General features: G+C 51.5%; 1 protein-coding gene across 1 annotated transcript in view; it reads right to left on the bottom strand.

The window, feature by feature from the left end:
• Positions 1-17,456, bottom strand: part of EPB42 (erythrocyte membrane protein band 4.2) — a 62,125-nt gene that overhangs the window by 14,980 nt on the left and 29,689 nt on the right. Inside the window, exons 14-21 of the mRNA XM_038740895.1 lie at positions 15,113-15,150; positions 8,923-9,108; positions 8,514-8,738; positions 7,958-8,076; positions 7,590-7,688; positions 5,450-5,627; positions 5,217-5,355; positions 3,921-4,045 (exon numbers count right to left, since the gene is read on the bottom strand). Coding sequence (XP_038596823.1) covers positions 3,921-4,045; positions 5,217-5,355; positions 5,450-5,627; positions 7,590-7,688; positions 7,958-8,076; positions 8,514-8,738; positions 8,923-9,108; positions 15,113-15,150 — 1,109 coding nt within the window. The remainder of the gene's footprint in view (positions 1-3,920; positions 4,046-5,216; positions 5,356-5,449; positions 5,628-7,589; positions 7,689-7,957; positions 8,077-8,513; positions 8,739-8,922; positions 9,109-15,112; positions 15,151-17,456) is intronic.

The following is a 17,456-nucleotide window of genomic DNA, read 5'->3' on the forward strand; positions in this document are numbered from 1 at the left end:
GCCCTTCCAAAGCAGATCCTCCTCGTCTTCCCACTGTAATAATAATAATGATGATGACATTTATTAAGTGCTTACTATGTGCAAAGCACTGTTCTAAGCGCTGGACACGATGGGATTTGTTAATAATAATAATGGCAGTTATTAGGTGCTTACTATGTGCAAAGCACTGTTCTAAGCGCTGGGGAGGTTACAAGGTGATCAGGTTGCCCCACCGGCGGCTCACAGTCTTCATCCCCATTTTACAGATGAGGGAACCGAGGCCCAGAGAAGTGAAGTGACTTGCCCAAAGTCACACAGCTGTAGACAGCACCACCATCCTCCTAGAGCCTCACCTTGGCATCAGCCTCTAGTCGTGTCTCTCCTTCAACCCACATATTCCGTCATTTCAACCTTCGCAACACCTTCAGAATCCCACCCCTCCCTCTTCGGCCGAACGGCTACCAAACGGGTCCAGGCCCTTTTCGGCGTCCTTAGCTATTGCTTCAGCTGCATCCCACCCCACCCCTTTCCCATCCAGTCTTCCTTCTCCTGCCCGGATCATTTTCTAAAGAATCAGTTCGCGCGGATCTCCTTTCTCGGAAATCTCCCAGGGTTGTCCATCCAATTCCTCCCCATTGGCTTTAAAGCATTTCATTGTCTCTCCCCCTTCCCACCTCGCCTCAGTCGTCTCCCACTAAAAACCAATCAATCATATTTATTGAACGCTTACTGTGTGCGGGCATTATACTAAGCACTTGGGAGAGCACAATATAGCGGAGTTGGGAATAGAGGGAGGGAAGAAATCCCTTCCCCTTAATATTTGACTGCTAAAATCAACGCTCTTCCAGGAAGCCTTCCCTGAGTAACATTTCATCTCCACACCTTATTCTCTCTCCCTCCAGCGAGACCTGTGTCCTTGATGTGGATTCTCTCCCCATCCCCTCAGCATAATAATAATAATGATCATGATAGTACACCACTTGTGTACGTATAATAATAATAATAATAATAATAATGATCACGATGGTATTTGTTAAGCATTTACTAAGAGCCAAGCACTGTTCTAAGCACTGGGGTAGATTCAATATAATCAGGTTGTCCCAAGGGGGGCTCACAGTCTTCGTCCCCATTTTCCAGATGAGGGGACAGAGGCCCAGAGAATCAATCAATCAATCAATCAATCGTATTTATTGAGCGCTTACTATGTGCAGAGCACTGTACTAAGCGCTTGGGAAGTACAAATTGGCAACATATAGAGACAGTCCCTACCCAACAGTGTGCTCACAGTCTAAAAGGGGGAGACAGAGAACAAAACCAAACATACTAACAAAATAAAATGAATAGGATAGATATGTACAAGTAAAATAAATAAATAGAGTAATAAATATGTACAAACATATATATATATATACAGGTGCTGTGGGGAAGGGAAGGAGGTAAGGTGGGGGGGATGGAGAGGGGGACGAGGGGTAGAGGAAGGAAGGGGCTCAGTCTGGGAAGGCCTCCTGGAGGAGGTGAGCTCTCAGTAGGGCCTTGAAGGGAGGAAGAGAGCTAGCTTGGCGGATGGGCAGAGGGAGAGCATTCCAGGCCCGAGGAGGACACAGTAATAGTAAATGTGATCACTGCCCCCAAGGACATTACATTCTATTGAAAGCACCAAGCTATGAACTGTGTAGAAACAGGGTGCTATTGGGAGGAACTTAGGCCCGGAAGTCAGAAGACCTGGCTTCTAATTCCAACGGTACCACTTGTCGGCTGCATAGCCGTGGGAGAGTGATTTAATTTCTCTTCGCCTCAATTTTCTCTATAGTAAAATGAGGATTCGATACCTTTTTTCCCTCTTAGTCTGTGAATTCTTCAAGGGACACGGCTGTGTTCTGTCAGATTGTCCTGAATCTCCCCCAGCACTTAATACGTTCCTTGGAACGTTGTATGCACTTAATAACTATGAAGAATATTATTTTTTGGTTAAGGAGACTGAAACTAAAATGAATATGCGATAGGAGAGGTCAGAGAACATAAAGATATGAACATAACAGCAGTGAAATTGTCTCGGTGGTTTTGGAGTTATACAAGAAGTGCCTTTATACATAAATTCATCCATTTAGTGGAGATAGAATTAGCCTGGTAGAGAGAAGGACCTGAATTCTAATCCTGTCCCCGCCGCTTGTGTGCTGTATAACCTAGGGTGAGTAACTTACCTTCTCTGTGCCTCAGTTACCTCATCTGTAAATTGGGGATTATGACTGAAAGCAACATGTGGGACATACACTGCGTCCAACCTGATTATTTGTACCCACCCCAGTGCTTAGTACAGTACCTGGCATATAATGAGTACATGCCAATACCTTAAGACAAACAACAAAAATAAAACCCACATATACACTAAACTGATTCAATTTGCTCAATATCTGCATTCACATGTGGACTCACAGAAACACAAGAATACATCATTCAGTGGTTCAGTGGAAAGAGCACAGGCTTTGGAGTCTGAGTCATGGGTTCAAATCCCGGATTTGCCAACTGTCAGCTGTGTCAGTTTGGGCAAGTCAATTAACTTCTCTGGGCCTCAGTTATCTCATCTGTAAAATGGGGATTAAAACTGTGAGCCCGCCGGAACACCCTGATCACCTTTAACCACCTCAGTGCTTAGAACAGTGCTTTGCACATAGTAAGCACTTACCAAATACCATTATTATCAATTATTATTATTATCCCTGGGGCATCGGTCAGCCTACATCTTCTCCTCTCCTCAGCCTTAACTCAGGACAAGTTGTGTCTTTTCATAAGCAGAAAAACTCACAATCGGCTTGAAGGCTTTCTGCCCTATCAATTAATCGTATTTATTGAGCGCTTACTATGTGCAGAGCACTGTACTAAGCGCTTGGGAAGTGAAGTGAAGTGATTAGAAGAGAAGTGAAGTGACTTGCCCAAAGTCACCCAGTTGACAAGTGGCGGAGCCAGGATTCGAACCCACGACCTCTGACTCCCAAGCCCGGGCTCTTTCCACTTAGCCACGCTGCTTCCTTATCCTCTGCTGCTCTTTCTGTAATTGATTTTAATGCTCTATTTGTGCACAATAAATTGGGGGATTTAAGTGCTTACTATATGCCAAGCACTCGGGTTGGACCCCTGTCCCCCATGGGGCTCTCAGTCTAGAGGAAAGGAAGAACCGGTATTGAATCCCCATTTTACAGATGAGAAAATCAAGGTACCGGGAAGTTAAGGTCTCAGAGAGGGTAAGTGACAGAGCTGGGATTAGAATGCAAGTCCTCTGACTCGTAAGCACGGGAAGCAGCATGGCTCGGTGGAAAGAGCCCGGGCTTTGGAGTCAGAGGTCATGGGTTCAAATCCGGCTCCCGCCACTTATCGGCTGTGTGACTTTGGGTAAGTCACTTCACTTCTCTGAGCCTCAGTTCCCTCATCTGGAAAATGGGGATGAAGACCGGGAGCCCCCCGTGGGACAACCTGATCACCTTGTAATCTCCCCAGCGCTTAGAACAGTGCTTGGCACTTAATGAGCGCTTAATAAATGCCATCATTATTATTACTATTATAAAATGGGGATGAAGACTGTAAGCCCCCCCGTGGGACAACCTGACTACCTTGTAATCTCCCCAGCGCTTAGAACAGTGCTTGGCACATAGCAAGCGCTTAATAAAAATGTCATTATTATTATAGGCCTACGCTCTTTCCGTTAGGCTACCCTGCTTCTTGCGTCTTAACTGTATCGCGTTACGCTCTCCCAAACACTTTGTACAGTGCTCTGCGTACAGTAAGTGCTCAGTAAATACCGCCAATCGACTGGATAGTGGCTTCCCACCTCGTTCCCCGGGTTGTCTGCCCTGACTCCGTCCTTGTAGGCCCCTGGTTCTCCACTATCTCCATCCCTCTCCTCCCCCTCTGGGTCCATCCCTAGCCCGCCTCTGCCCCAATTTTACCATCTTTCCAGTCCTGCTTTCCTCCTCCTTCGGATGCGAGCGGGTCCAGTACCTGCCACCCTCCTCCAAACTCTGACGGCAGATCGGGGCGAGCCATCCAGCACTCCGTCCAGACTCTGGACACCCTGCGGGTCCAGAATGAGGTAAGAGACAGTCGCGGGGGAGAGGAGTGTTTATTATTAATAATAATAATGACATTTTTATGATGCACAGCACTGTTCTAAGCAGTGGGGGGATACAAGATGATCAGTTTGTCCCATGGAGGGCTCCCAGTCTTCATCCCCATTTGACAGATGAGGGAACTGAGGCCCAGAGAAGCGAAGTGACTTGCCCAAAGTCACCCAGCTGACAAGTGGCGGAACTGGGATTTGAACCCACGACCTCTGACTCCAAAGCCCGGGCTCTTTCCACTGAGCCACACTGCTTCCCTGTTTTTGGGAAGAAGAACCGGAGGAGTCCAAGACCCACCCCGCCCCCCGAGCCGTGGCCGACTGGAGCCCTTGGGCTTTCTTTCTTTGTTAATTTTTACGATAGTCAAGTGCTTACTACGGGTCAGGCACTGTACTAACCCCTGGATGAGAAGGTTGCACACAGTCCTTATAATAATAATAATGGTATTTGTTAAGTGATTACTATGTGCAGAGCACTGTGAGCCCACTGTTGGGTAGGGACCATCTCTATATGTTGCCAGCTTGTACTTCCCAAGCGCTTAGTATAGTGCTCTGATCACAGTAAGCGCTCAATAAATACGATTGAATGAATGAATGAAAAGCACTGTTCTAAGTGCCGGGAGGGGATACAAGGTGATCAGGTTGTCCCCCTGGGGGACTCCCAGTCTTCATCCCCATTTTCCAGATGAGGGAGCCGAGGCCCGGAGAAGAAAAGTGACCTGCCCCAAGTCACACAGCTGACGTCTTCTAGACTGTGAGCCCACTGTTGGGTAGGGACTGTCTCTATATGTTGCCAGCTTGTACTTCCCAAGCCCTTAGTACAGTGCTCCTCACACAGTAAGCGCTCAATAAATACAATTGACTGATTGAGTGGCGGAGCTGGGATTCGAACCCATGACCTCCGACCCCTGAGCCCAGGCTGCTTCTCGCATGGGGCTCACGGCTTTGAATTCCCATTTTATGGGTGAGGTAACCGAGGCCCAGAGGAGTTAAGTGACTCTCCCGGGCAGAGAAGCGGCAGAGCCAGGATTAGACGCGGGCCCTCTGACTCCTAAGCTGTGTAGGCCACACTGCTTCTCTGTCCCCTCCAACCCTACCCCCCAGCCTCTCGGCCCCCCGGGCTCACCATATGGTGCTTTTGGAAGCCTCTGAAGCGACCAGCCCCTCCTCATCGTAGATTTCCTCCACGGTCCGGCCACCGTCCGGGCCCCGGGCGCAGCCGAAGGCCGTGACCACCCGCGCAGGGATGCCCAGGGCCCTCAGAGCTGTAAAGGCAGGGAGAGGAGGGTCATTTCAGGGCCGGGAGCCAGGGTCGGGTGGGTGGAGGAGACAAGCCGGGGCGGGCTGGGACCCTCGTACCCGAGCAGACGCAGGCGGCGAGCACCCAGTCTGGGCTGCGGTGAGCGGGGCCCCGAGGACGGGCGACCCACTCCTGGAGGGTGGGCACGCTGCCCGGCTCCCGGACCGCCGACGCCTCTTCCCTCCGGGCTTCTGTCCTGGACTCGGCTGGGATCCCCCGCTCTCGGATGAGGTTCAGCTGGGAGGGGAGAGGAGCGGGTATAACAATAATAATAATCATGGCATTTATTAAGCGCTTACTATGCGCAAAGCACTGTTCTAAGTGCTGCTCAGAGCCTGCCCTCGTGGGGGTTGCCTGTCCGGAGCGGTTGCGCGTTCACCCGTGGGCCTGCGGGATGACCGAAAGTCACAGATCCAAGTGTGTAGAGAACACACGAGGGAAAGTGAACCGGGGAAAAGAGGGTTTAGTCAGGGAAGGCCTCTTGGAGAAGGTGATAATAATAATAATGATCGAGTTTGCTAAGCGCTTACTACGGGCCACGCGTTGTTCTAAGCGCTGGGGTAGATACAAAGTGATCAGGTCGTCCCACATGGGGCTCACAGTCTTCATCAGTTTGTACTTCCCAAGTGCTTAGTACAGTGCTCTGCACACAGTAAGTGCTCAATAAATACGATTGAATGAATGGATGAATGAATGAGTCCCCATTTTCCAGACAAGGGAACCGAGGCGCTTTCATTCATTCGATTCATTCGATCGTATTTGTGGAGCGCTTACTGTGTACCGAGCTCTTGGGAGGTACAAATCAGCAACATAAGGCACGGAGAAGTGAGGTGACTTGCCCAAGGTCACCCAGCTGGCAAGTGGCAGGATTAGAACCCACGACCTCTGACTTCCAGGTGTTTTGAAGGTGGAGAGAGGGGTGGCAGTCTGGCGCATAGGGAGGGCGGGGGAGTTTCAGGCTAGAGGGAGGATTTTGTTTTGTTAATATATGTTGTTTTGTTGTCTGTCTCCCCCTTCTAGACTGTGAGCCCGCTATCGGGTAGGGTCCGTCTCTAGATGTTACCGACTTGTACTTCCCAAGCGCTTAGTACAGTGCTCTGCACACAGGAAGCGCTCAATAAAGACGATTGAATGAATGCGGGAAAGGGGTCAGTGGTGAGAAAGATGAGAGTGGGGCAGAGTGAGTAAGCTTATGCTGTAGGACCAGTTTAGGTGGGCTGGTTTGTAGTAGATAATAATGATGATGGCATTTACTAAGCGCTTACTCCATGCCAAGCACTGTTCTAAGCGCTGGGGAGGTTACAAGGTGATCAGGTTGTCCCGCAGGGAGCTCACAGTCTTCATAGCCCCATTTTCCAGATGAGGGAACTGAGGCCCAGAGAAGTGAAGTGATTTGCCCAAAGTCACCCAGCTGGCAATTGGCAGAGCCGGGATTTGAACCCATGACCTCTGACTCCAAAGCCCGGGTTCTTTCCACTGAGCCACGCTGCTTCTCTGTGTAACCCTGGGCAAGTCACTTTACTTTTCTGTGCTTGCTTCCTCTTCCGGAAACTGGGGATTAAATACCAGGGCCTGTGTCGAATCCGATTGTATCGTATGTACCCCAGCGCTCGGCACAGAGTGAGTGCTGAACAAATACCTCGGTTGTTATTGCGATGGCGATGACCCAGCTCCTGGAAGTAGGAAGAACTTGACCCGTCTCCCGAGGGAAGAAGCAGCTAGAGGGTGAGGAGCAGGAGCCAGGTCCAACCCCACTCATTCATTCGTTCATTCCATCCTATTTATTGAGCGCTTACTGTGTGCAAAGCACTGTACTGAGCGCTCGGGAAGTACAAGTCGGCAACATCTAGAGACGACCCCTACCCTACAATGGGCTCACAGTCTAGAAGGGGGAGACAGACGACAAAACCAAACACGTGGACAGGTGACAAGTAGTCGGAACCCACTGTTGGGTAGGGACCGTCTCTATATGTTGCCAACTTGGACTTCCCAAGCGCTTAGTACAGTGCTCTGCACACAGTAAGCGCTCAATAAATACGATTGAATGAATGAATGAATGAATGAATAGAGCTAAACGCACATCATAACAAAATAACCCTTGGCCTGTTCCTTGCGTGCCCGCCCCTGTGCTCACCGTGGTCCATCCTACGTCCACCCCGTGCCCGGCTGGCCCCCAGGCCCACGGGCAGTGCCACTCACCATGGCCCCCAGCAGGCAGCTCACGTGCACCGGGTCTCCCCGCCTCCGCCCGTCCTCGTCCACGTCCAGCAGGAGCAGACAGAAGTCCACCAGGTTGTCCTCCATCCAAAATGGCGGCCTTGAGCATGGGTGGGAAGGCCCTCCACCCCCACCCCCAGCCCTAAATCCGCACCACCACCCCTCCCCGCTAAAATCCCTTCCCCACAGGCTCCTGTCCCAGCCCAGGACCCCTGAGCAAAGGGGGCTGCGGGGTGGGAGAAGATGGCCGACCCCTACCCGGGGGCCAAATCTGGCCCTGCAATCCTGAAATCCTGGATCTGTCACGTGGTGGTCCCGGGCCGCCCCCTCCCAGCCCCCAACCCCAGTACCTGGCCAAAATCCCAGGGCTGGGGCCAACTGCCGCCCTCCGTGCCCAGGAAGATGAGGCCGTTTGGGTTGAGCAGGTACTCCTCGCGCTGGGCCTCGCCCTCCAGAAACACCGCGTCCCCTTACGGAGAGGATGGGGGAGCGGAGAGCAGGTCAGGGACCCCGGTGACCCCTTCCTCAGCTACTCCCCGTTTCTCTGTGAGGGAGGGGCATCACCGGGGGCGGGCTGAGCCGGCCTTCCCAGCTCCGATGGGTAACCGTGGCACTGGAAGAACCAGCCCGGGCCTAGACCTTTAGGAGCAGGGGGTGTCAACGCCCCCCTCATCCCCTCCTGCTCTCTTCCATCCCTCTCCCCTTCTCCCCCACCTGTCCCCTCTATTATTCCCTTCACTCCTCCATCCTGCTCCCCCCCATCCTTCCCTGCTCTCTCTCCCCACTTATTCCCATCCTGCTCTGCTCAGCCTCCGTCCCATCCTCTCCTGCCTCCCCACGGTCCCTGCGACCAGACTGGCCCTGGTTCTCTTCCCCTGGGGAGGTGTCCCGGGATTCTCGACTTGCCTCTGGCCCAGGGATTAAAGAGCAGCGTGAATTGGCCCAGGAAACGGCGAGTCTTTCTCGAGCCCTGGAGCAGGAGGGAATAGCGGCCCACGCGGGCGTTGGCCGGCGCGGTCACTGCCAGCACGCAGCGTTGGCCATCGTGCTCCTTCACGGCTGCACTCCACTGCTTCCCGTCCACGTGGCCGGACACTGGGAATACCGCTTCCTTGCTCCCGACCTGGGCCCCTAGGATAACACCCAGGGGTCAGCCTGGACTCTAGGCCTGCAGCCGTCCACGGGTAGGCAGGGAGTCCAGGGTGGCGGTCATGGTGTGGGGGCGAAGGGGAGAGCGAGGTAGAGCCCCCCACAAAGAGCTGGAAGCCCACCCCGGCCCTCCCCGCAGGAAAGGGACCACCCCCACGCCGGCCACCTGTCTGGGCCACGAGGGCGAAAGTCGGGTTCCTGGGGGAGAACGGCAGTTGCGTGGCTGACAAGGTCAGGGTGACTTGGAAGGGCCAGCCTCTCCGGACCACGAGCCTGCGGGTGCTGATCCGATCCGTGCGGTGTTCCCGGTTGTTCGTTGCGGCGTGGAGGTCGCAGCGCACCACGGGCAGGGCTGCGGGAGGGCAGGGGCCTGTCAGCCTTGGAGCCTCCGGTCTGAATCTGGGGCCGCCGGCGACCGGCCCCGCTCGCCCGGCCTCTTGGCGAGGCGGGGAGGAGGCTGATGCAGTAATCGAAGCGGGACAGGATAAGTGCTTGGGTTTACACGGCAACGGTTCGAATGGAGAAGAAAGGGCAGGTTTCTAGCGGTGACGTGAAGGTCGAACTGACGGGATTTGCTGACCAAACACGTGGGTTGAATGAGAGAGGTGAGATGATAATGATAATAATAATGATGGCATTGATTAAGCGCTTACTATGTGCAAAGCACTGGAGGGATCCAAGATGATCAGTTTGTCCCACGTGGGGCTCCCAGTCTTCATCCCCATTTTCCAGATGAGGTAACTGAGGCACAGAGAAGCGAAGCGACTTGCCCAAAGTCACTCAGCTGACAATTGGCAGAGCCGGAATTTGAACCCGTGACCTCTGACTCCAAAGCCCAGGCTCTTTCCACTGAGCCACGCTGCTTCTCCGGTAAGAGAGATGAAAACGAGCCACAGTGAGTAGTTTGGTTTGTAATGGGAGAGGGGCGTGGATAAATAGTTAAGTGACTTGCCCAAGGTCACACAGCAGATATGTGGCGGAGCCGGGATTTGAACCCATGGCCTCTGACTCCAAAGCCTGGGTTCTGGCCATTGAGCCACTCTGCTTCTCTGGATTATGCCAAGTTTATGGGCTCGTCAGTCAGTCGATTGTATTTATTGAGCGCTTACTGTGTGCAGAGCACTGTACTAAGCGCTTGGGAAGAGCCGGGAAAAGAGGACTTGATCAGGGAAGGTCTCTTGGAAATGTGACTGTAGGAGTGCTTGAATGGTGGAGAGAGTGGTGGTCTGGCATATATGGACAGCGAGGGAGTTCCAGGATAGGGGGAGGATGAGAAGCAGTGTGGCTCAGTGGAAAGAGCCCGGGCTTTGGAGTCAGTGGTTGTGGGTTCAAATCCCGGCTCTGCCACTTGTCAGCTGGGTAACTTTGGGCAAGTCACTTCACTTCTCTGGGCCTCGGTTCCCTCATCTGGAAAATGGGCATGAAGACTGTGAGTCCCACATGGGACAACCTGATCACCTTATATCTGCCCCCCCCCAGCGCTTTGAACAGTGCTTTGCACATAGTAAGTCCTTAATAAATGCCATTATTATTATTATTATATTTGGGAAAACGGTCAGCAGTGAGATAGCCGAGATCAGGGCACAATGCGTAAACTGGAGCCAGAGGATGGGAATGTGTGGACTGGGCTGTAGTAGGAGATTAAAAAGATGAGGTAGGGTGGGGCCAGCTAAATGAGTGCTTTAAATAATAATAATTATTATTATTATGGTATTTGTTAAGCGCTTACTATGTGCCGAGCACTGTTCTGAACGTTAAGGTAGATACAAGGTCATTACGTTGTTCCACGTGGGGTTCCCAGTTTTAATCCCCATTTTCCAGATGCGGTAATTGAGGCCCAGAGAGGTTAAGCGGCTTGCCCAGGGTCACACAGAAGACAAGGGGCAGAGCTGGGATTAGAACCCATGGCCTCTGACTCCCAAGCCCGGGCTCTTCCCACTAAGCCAAGCCAATGGTAAGGAGTTCTAGACTGTGAGCCCATTGTTGGGTAGGGACTGTCTCTCTATGTTGCCAACTTGTGCTTCCCAAGCGCTTAGTACAGTGCTCTGCACACAGGAAGCGCTCAATAAATACGATTGAATGAATGAGTTTCTGTTCGATGCAGTTGTGGATGGGTAGCCATGGGAGCTTCTTGAGGAGTAGGGAGACACCAACTGAACGTTTCTTGATTACTGATAACTGAGAAACAGCGTGGCTCAGTAGAAAGAGCCCGGGCTTTGGAGTCAGAGGTCATGGGTTCAAATCCCGGCTCTGCCAATTGTCAGCTGTGTGACTTTGGGCAAGTCACTTCACTTCTCTGGGCCTCAGTTCCCTCATCTATAAAATGGGGGTTAAGACTGTAAGCCCCCTAAGGGACAACCTGATCACCTTGTAACCTCCCCAGCGCTTAGAACAGTGCTTTGCACATAGTAAGCGCTTAATAAATGCCATTCTTATTATTATTATCATTATTATTATTATTATTATTCACACAGCAGGAATAGGGATTGGAGTGGGAAGAGACAGGCGGCCGGGAGGTCAGTGAGGAGAGGCGGCCAAAGATTTCATCTTGCGTTACTGCAGGGACTGTAGGGAGGGTCGAAGAGGTGGAGGAGGTTTGGAAAGGGAATTAAAGGCCTGGAACAGCCGGAAGGAGAAGTATTGTACTGTACCTCGCTCTCGCCTGTCCCGCCATCGACCCCCGGCCCACGTCATCCCCCGGGCCTGGAATGCTCTCCCTCTGCCCATCCGCCAAGCTAGCTCTCTTCCTCCCTTCAAGGCCCTGCTGAGAGCTCACCTCCTCCAGGAGGCCTTCCCAGACTGAGCCCCTTCTTTCCTCTCCCCCTCGTCCCCCTCTCCATCCCCCCGTCTTACCTCCTTCCCTTCCCCACAGCACCTGTATATATGTATATATGGTTGTACATATTTATTACTCTATTTATTTATTTATTTATTTATTTATTTTACTTGTACATTTCTATCCTACTTATTTTATTTTGTTGGTATGTTTGGTTCTGTTCTCTGTCTCCCCCTTTTAGACTGTGAGCCCACTGTTGGGTAGGGACTGTCTCTATGTGATGCCAATTTGTACTTCCCAAGCGCTTAGTACAGTGCTCTGCACATAGTAAGCGCTCAATAAATACGATTGATTGATTGATTGATTGATTGATATTGTTGTCGGGCTGTTGAAAGGGCTGAACTGAAACAGAGAAGTATGAATTTAAGGGGGACGAGGTCAGAGAAATGTCTGGATTTTCTCCCAAATTGCTCTACAGCTCAGGCCCAGGAGTGGAGGAAGTATACCGTGGAATAGATCCAGGGTCATAGGATAGCGGGATGGGGCCGCAGAGGATAGGAGAGCAGAGGAGTTCGGTTCTGTGGATGGGGTGACGTGGAGTGTCATCGAACAGAAACTCCTTATTATTGACTTTAAAGGCTCAATTGGCTCGCTCCATCCTACCTCAAACTCCTTATTATTGACTTTAAAGACTCAATCAGCTCGTTCCATCCTACCTCACCTCTCTAATCTCCTACTACAGCCCAGCCCACCCACTCGGCTCCGCTGACGACAGCTTACTCACCGTGTCCCAATCTCATCTATCTCAATGCCGAACCCTTTCCCACGTCCTCCCCCTAACCTGAAAGCCCCTCCGCTGCCGTATATGCCAGACCATCACTCTCTCTCCGCTTTCAAAGCCCAATTCAGGTCCCATATTCTCTATGAAGCCTTCCCTGATTAAATGATCTTTTCCCCAGCTCCCTTTCCTTTCTATGCACTTGGATCTTTGGACATTGGATATTTGCCCACCCCAACGCCATAGCACTTATGTATGTATCTTTAAATTATTTTTTATAAATGACATTTATTCATATTCATGCCTGTCTCTCCCTCTAGACTGTAAGCTCACTAGGGGCAGGGAACATGAAGTAGCGTGGCTCGGTGGAAAGAGCCCAGGCTTTGGAGTTCAAATCCCGGCTCTGCCAATTGTCAGCTGTGTGACTTTGGGCAAGTCACTTAGCTTCTCTGTGCCTCAGTTACCTCATCTGTAAAATGAGAATGAAGACTGTAAGCCCCCTGGGACCAACTGATCACCTTGTAACCTCCCCAGCGCTTAGAACAGTGCTTTGCACATAGTAAGCACTTAATAAATGCCATTATTATTATTATTATGTCTAGGAGAATGGGTGATCGACAGTGTCGAAGGCAGCTGAGAGTTCGAGGAAAACTAGGATGGAGTAGAGGCTATCGAATTTGGCAAGAAGGAGATCGCTGGTGACCTGCATTCATTCATTCATTCAATAATATTTATTGAGCGCTTATTGTGTGCAGAGCACTGGACTAAGCACTTGGGCAGTACAATTTGGCAACAAATAGAGACAATCCCTGCCCACAGTGGGCTCCCAGTCTAGAAGGGGAGGGACAGATAACAAAACAAGTAAACGGGCATCAGTAGCATCATTATAAATAAATGGAATTATAGATATAGACCCATCATTAATAAAAATAGAATTATAATTATAAATACGTACATATATGCACAAGTGCCATGGGACGGAGGGGGCGTAGAGGAAAGGGAGCAAGTCGGGGTGATGCGGGGGGGAGGGCAGAGGAAAATGGGGGGGCTCAGTCTGGGAAGGCCACCTGGAGGAGGTGAGCCTTCACTAGGGCTATGAAGGGGGGAAGTGTGCTTGTTTAGAGAAGCAGCATGGCTCGGCGGAAAGAGCCCGGGCTTTGGAGTCAGAGGTCATGGGTTCAAATCCCAGCTCCGCCAATTGTCAGCCGTGTGACTTTAGGCAAGTCACTTCACTTCTCTGGGCCTCAGTTCCCTCATCTGGAAAATGGGAATGAAGACTGTGAGCCCCATGTGAGACAACCTGATCACCTTGTATCCTCCCCGGCGCTTAGAACAGTGCTTTGCAAGTAGTAAGTGCTTAATAAATGCCATTATTGTTATTATTGTTTGGTGGATTTGAGGAGGGAGGGCGTTCCAGGCCGGAGATAGGCCATGGGCCGGGGGTCGATGGCAGGACGGGCGAGAACGAGGCCCAGTGAGGAGGTTAGCGGTGGCAGAGGAGCGGAGGGTGCGGGCTGGGCTGGAGAAGGAGAGGAGGGAGGTGAGGTAAGAAGGGGCGAGGTGATGGACAGCTTTAAACTCTCCCTCTAAGTTCTGAGCCCAAGCAAAGAGGTGGAAGACCAGTAATAATAATAATAATAATAGTGGTATTTATTAAGCGCTTACTTTGTGCCAAGCACTGTTCTAAGCGCTGGGGAAGATACAGGGCAATCAGGTTGTCCCACATGGGGCTCTCACAGTCTTCATCCCCATTTCCCAGATGAGGGAACTGAGGCCCAGAGAAGTGAAATGACTTGCCCAAGGTCACACGGCAGACAAGTGGTGGAGCCGGAATTAGAACCCATGACCTCTGACTCCCAAGCCCGGGCTCTTTCCACTGAGCCACGCTGATCTCAGCAAGTCACGGGGCTGTCTCCTGGTGCGGGGAGGGGGTCGGCCCAACCCTGGTGAGAGACCCTTATTGGGAGGACACCTCAGTCAACTCTAGGGTGAGCGGACTTAGGGGTTTTCCACTGACTTCCTAAGGGAGTCCAAGCCAAACCTGAGCTCTGGTTGCCCATCTCTGGGCCCCTGGAGCCCCTCTGCCCTCTCCCCCCTGGCTGCTTCCCTCCTGGCCTTGATTGATCGGCCTAGATAAGACCACTGCTCCCTGGGACCCCTCGGCCAGGCCCAGTTCTCTGACCCCCAACCTCCTCTCACTCCAGGGGTATGGGGTGGCCTCGGCCTCGGACTGTGTCTTCTCTCCCTCCCCTTTCCCGGGGCAGGGGAGATCATTCAGGAGTATCCTTGCTCCCTCTGGCAGAGTTTCTAGCTCTCAACTTCCCAGGGAAATCTCTGGTCTCACCGGAGTCAGAGAGCCATGCCGGGGGCCGCTCGGCCCTCTTGGAAGCCCCCCAAAGGAGCTCGGTGAGCTTTCTAGGAGGTCCTAGGCTGTGGTTTCCCCTCCTCTGAGTTCTGCTGGGGTATTCCGTCCTTTCCCCGGTTCGTTCCATCTCCCCACCCTTCCTAGGCCTGATGAGCAAGGATCTGGGCCCAGGGGAGCCGGATGTTCAGGTCGAGGGCCGTGGGCTCTATGCCTCCGGGAAGCGGCTGACCACTGGCAGGGAGCATCCCCAAGACCTGCAGCGGATCTCCAGACCGGCTGACTGGGCCGATCAGCCCTGCCTTGGCCGTCCCAGAATCCCGACCAGAGCCACCCACCGTGGCCCTCTGCGAGCGGGTGAAATTTCCCAGGAGGGAAGAGGCTCCGGGTGCCAATGGGAAGCTGGGGGCTTGTGCCCCCATGGTTCTGCTTGGACTCACCTTGCCCCATGGCCGTTTCGCCCCCGGAAGGCCAGACCCTTCCTCAGTCCGGGCTCCTGGGTTGCCAACCCAAAGGCACCAAAGTGTTTTTCCTGTTTCAGTTCTTAAACCAGCCCTGCCTTGTTCCAGGGGCTTATGGGGAGGTGCCCGTGTCAACCCCGACAACTCCACCCTTCCCTATCTTGCTGTGACAGACTCTGCTGTTGCTTCTGCTGCTTATCTCGTGCCTGCTTGGGGTCAGGGGGTCCTGGCTAGCCAGGAGCCGTGGGCCGTAGTATTGTCGGACGAGCCAACCTCAGCAGCAGGAAGCCCACCCGGTCCCAGACTCCCCTGAGGGTTCAGAAAGCATCCATGCCCAGGAACATTCCCTGGAAAAGAAACAGGGAGGGCACGGAGTCTGGCCCCGATGCTTTTTTTCTGCCCCTAAGCCGATGATTCCCAAATCAATCTTTCCAGACCTGACAGGTCTCCTCTTCATTCGTTCATTCATTCATTCAATCGTACTGATTAATAATAATAATAATAATGTTGGTATTTGTTAAGCGCTTACTATGTGCCAAGCACTGTTTTAAGCGCTGGGGCTGATATAAGCCAATTAGGTTGTCCCACATGGGTCTCACAGTCTTAATCCCCATTTTACGGATGAGGTAACTGAGGCACAGAGAAGTGAAGTGACTTGCCCAAAGTCACAGAGCTGACAAGTGGCGGAGCCAGGATTTGAACCCATAACCTCTGATTCCAAAGCCCGGGCTCTTTCCACTGAGCCAGGCTGCTTCTCAGCCATGCTGCTTCTCATTGAGTGCTTACTGTGTGCAGAGCACTGTACTAAGTGTTTGGGAAGTTGGCAACATCTAGAGATGGTCCCTACCCGACAACGGGCTCACAGTCTAGAAGGGGGAGACAGATGGCAGAAAAAAACAAGTTGACAGGTGTCAATACCATCAGAATAAATAGAATTATAACTATATACACATCATTAATGAAATAAATAGAATAGTAAGTATGTACAAGTTAAATAGAGTAATAAATCTGTACAAATATATACACAGGTGTTGTGGGGAGGGGCAGCGGGAGAAGCAGCGTGGCTCAGTGGAAAGGATCCAGGCTTGGGAGTCAGAGGTCATGGGTTCAAATCCCGGCTCCACCACTTGTCAGCCGGGTGACTTTGGGCAAGTCACTTCACTTCTCTGGGCCTCAGTTACCTCATCTGTAAAATGGGGATTAAGACTGTGAGCTCCCCGTGGGACAACCTGATCACCTTGTGACCTCCCCAGTGCTTAGAACGGTGCTTTGCACATAGTAAGTGCTTAATAAATGCCATTATTATTAGGGGCTAGCATTTCCTCCTGCCTTCAGGACATCTCTACTTGGATGGCCCACTGACACCTCAAACTTATCCCATCCAAAACACAGCTCCCCACCACTCCACTGTCCCCACCCCACCAACTTTCCCATTGCTGTAGACAGCACTACCGTCCACTCTGACTCTCAAGCCTTCAGTGTTAGCAGTTACTTGTATTTTTTGAATGATATTTGTTAAGTGCTCACTACACACCAAGCACTGCACTAAGCACTGGGGTAGATACAAGGTAATCAGGTTGTCCCACACGGGGCTCACGGTTTTAATCCCCCTTTTATGGATGAGGGAACTGAGGCGCAGAGAGGTTAAGTGACTTGCCCAAGATCACACAGCAGACTAGTGTGAAGTCAGAATTAGAACCCAGGTCCTTCTAACTCACAGGTCTGATCTCTATCCACTAAAGCATGCTGCTTCTTATTCTGGACTCATCTCTCTTTCAATCTGCCTAGGCACTCAGTCACCAATCCTGTTGTTGTTGTTTTTTAGGGTATTTGTTTATGGTATTTGTTATTTTTGTGGTATGGTATTTATGGTATTGCCTTTTATGGGATTTGTTCTTTTACGGTATTTGTTACGGTTTTATTTGGTTTAGATGTATTTTATGGTATTTGCTATGGTTTTATTTGGTTTATATGGTTTTATATTTGGTTAATGGTTTTATATTTGTTTATGCTTCCTCCCCCTTCTAGGCTGCGAGCTCATTATCGGATAGGGACTGTCTCTATACAATAATAATAATAATAACGATATTTGCTAAGCGCCTACTATGTGCAAAGCACGGTTCTAAGCGCTGGGGGGGGATACAAGGTGATCAGGTTTTCCCACGGGGGGCTCACAATCTTCATCACCATTTTACATATGAGGTAACTGAGGCCCAGAGAAGTGAAGTGACTTGCCCAAAGTCACACGGCTGACAAGTTGCGGAGCCAAGATTTGAACCCGGGCTCTTTCCACTGAGCCACGCTGCTTCCCAATGTTGCCGAC

This window comes from Tachyglossus aculeatus (genome assembly GCF_015852505.1).
Source record: "Tachyglossus aculeatus isolate mTacAcu1 chromosome 12 unlocalized genomic scaffold, mTacAcu1.pri SUPER_6_unloc_1, whole genome shotgun sequence".
NCBI lineage: Eukaryota > Metazoa > Chordata > Mammalia > Monotremata > Tachyglossidae > Tachyglossus > Tachyglossus aculeatus.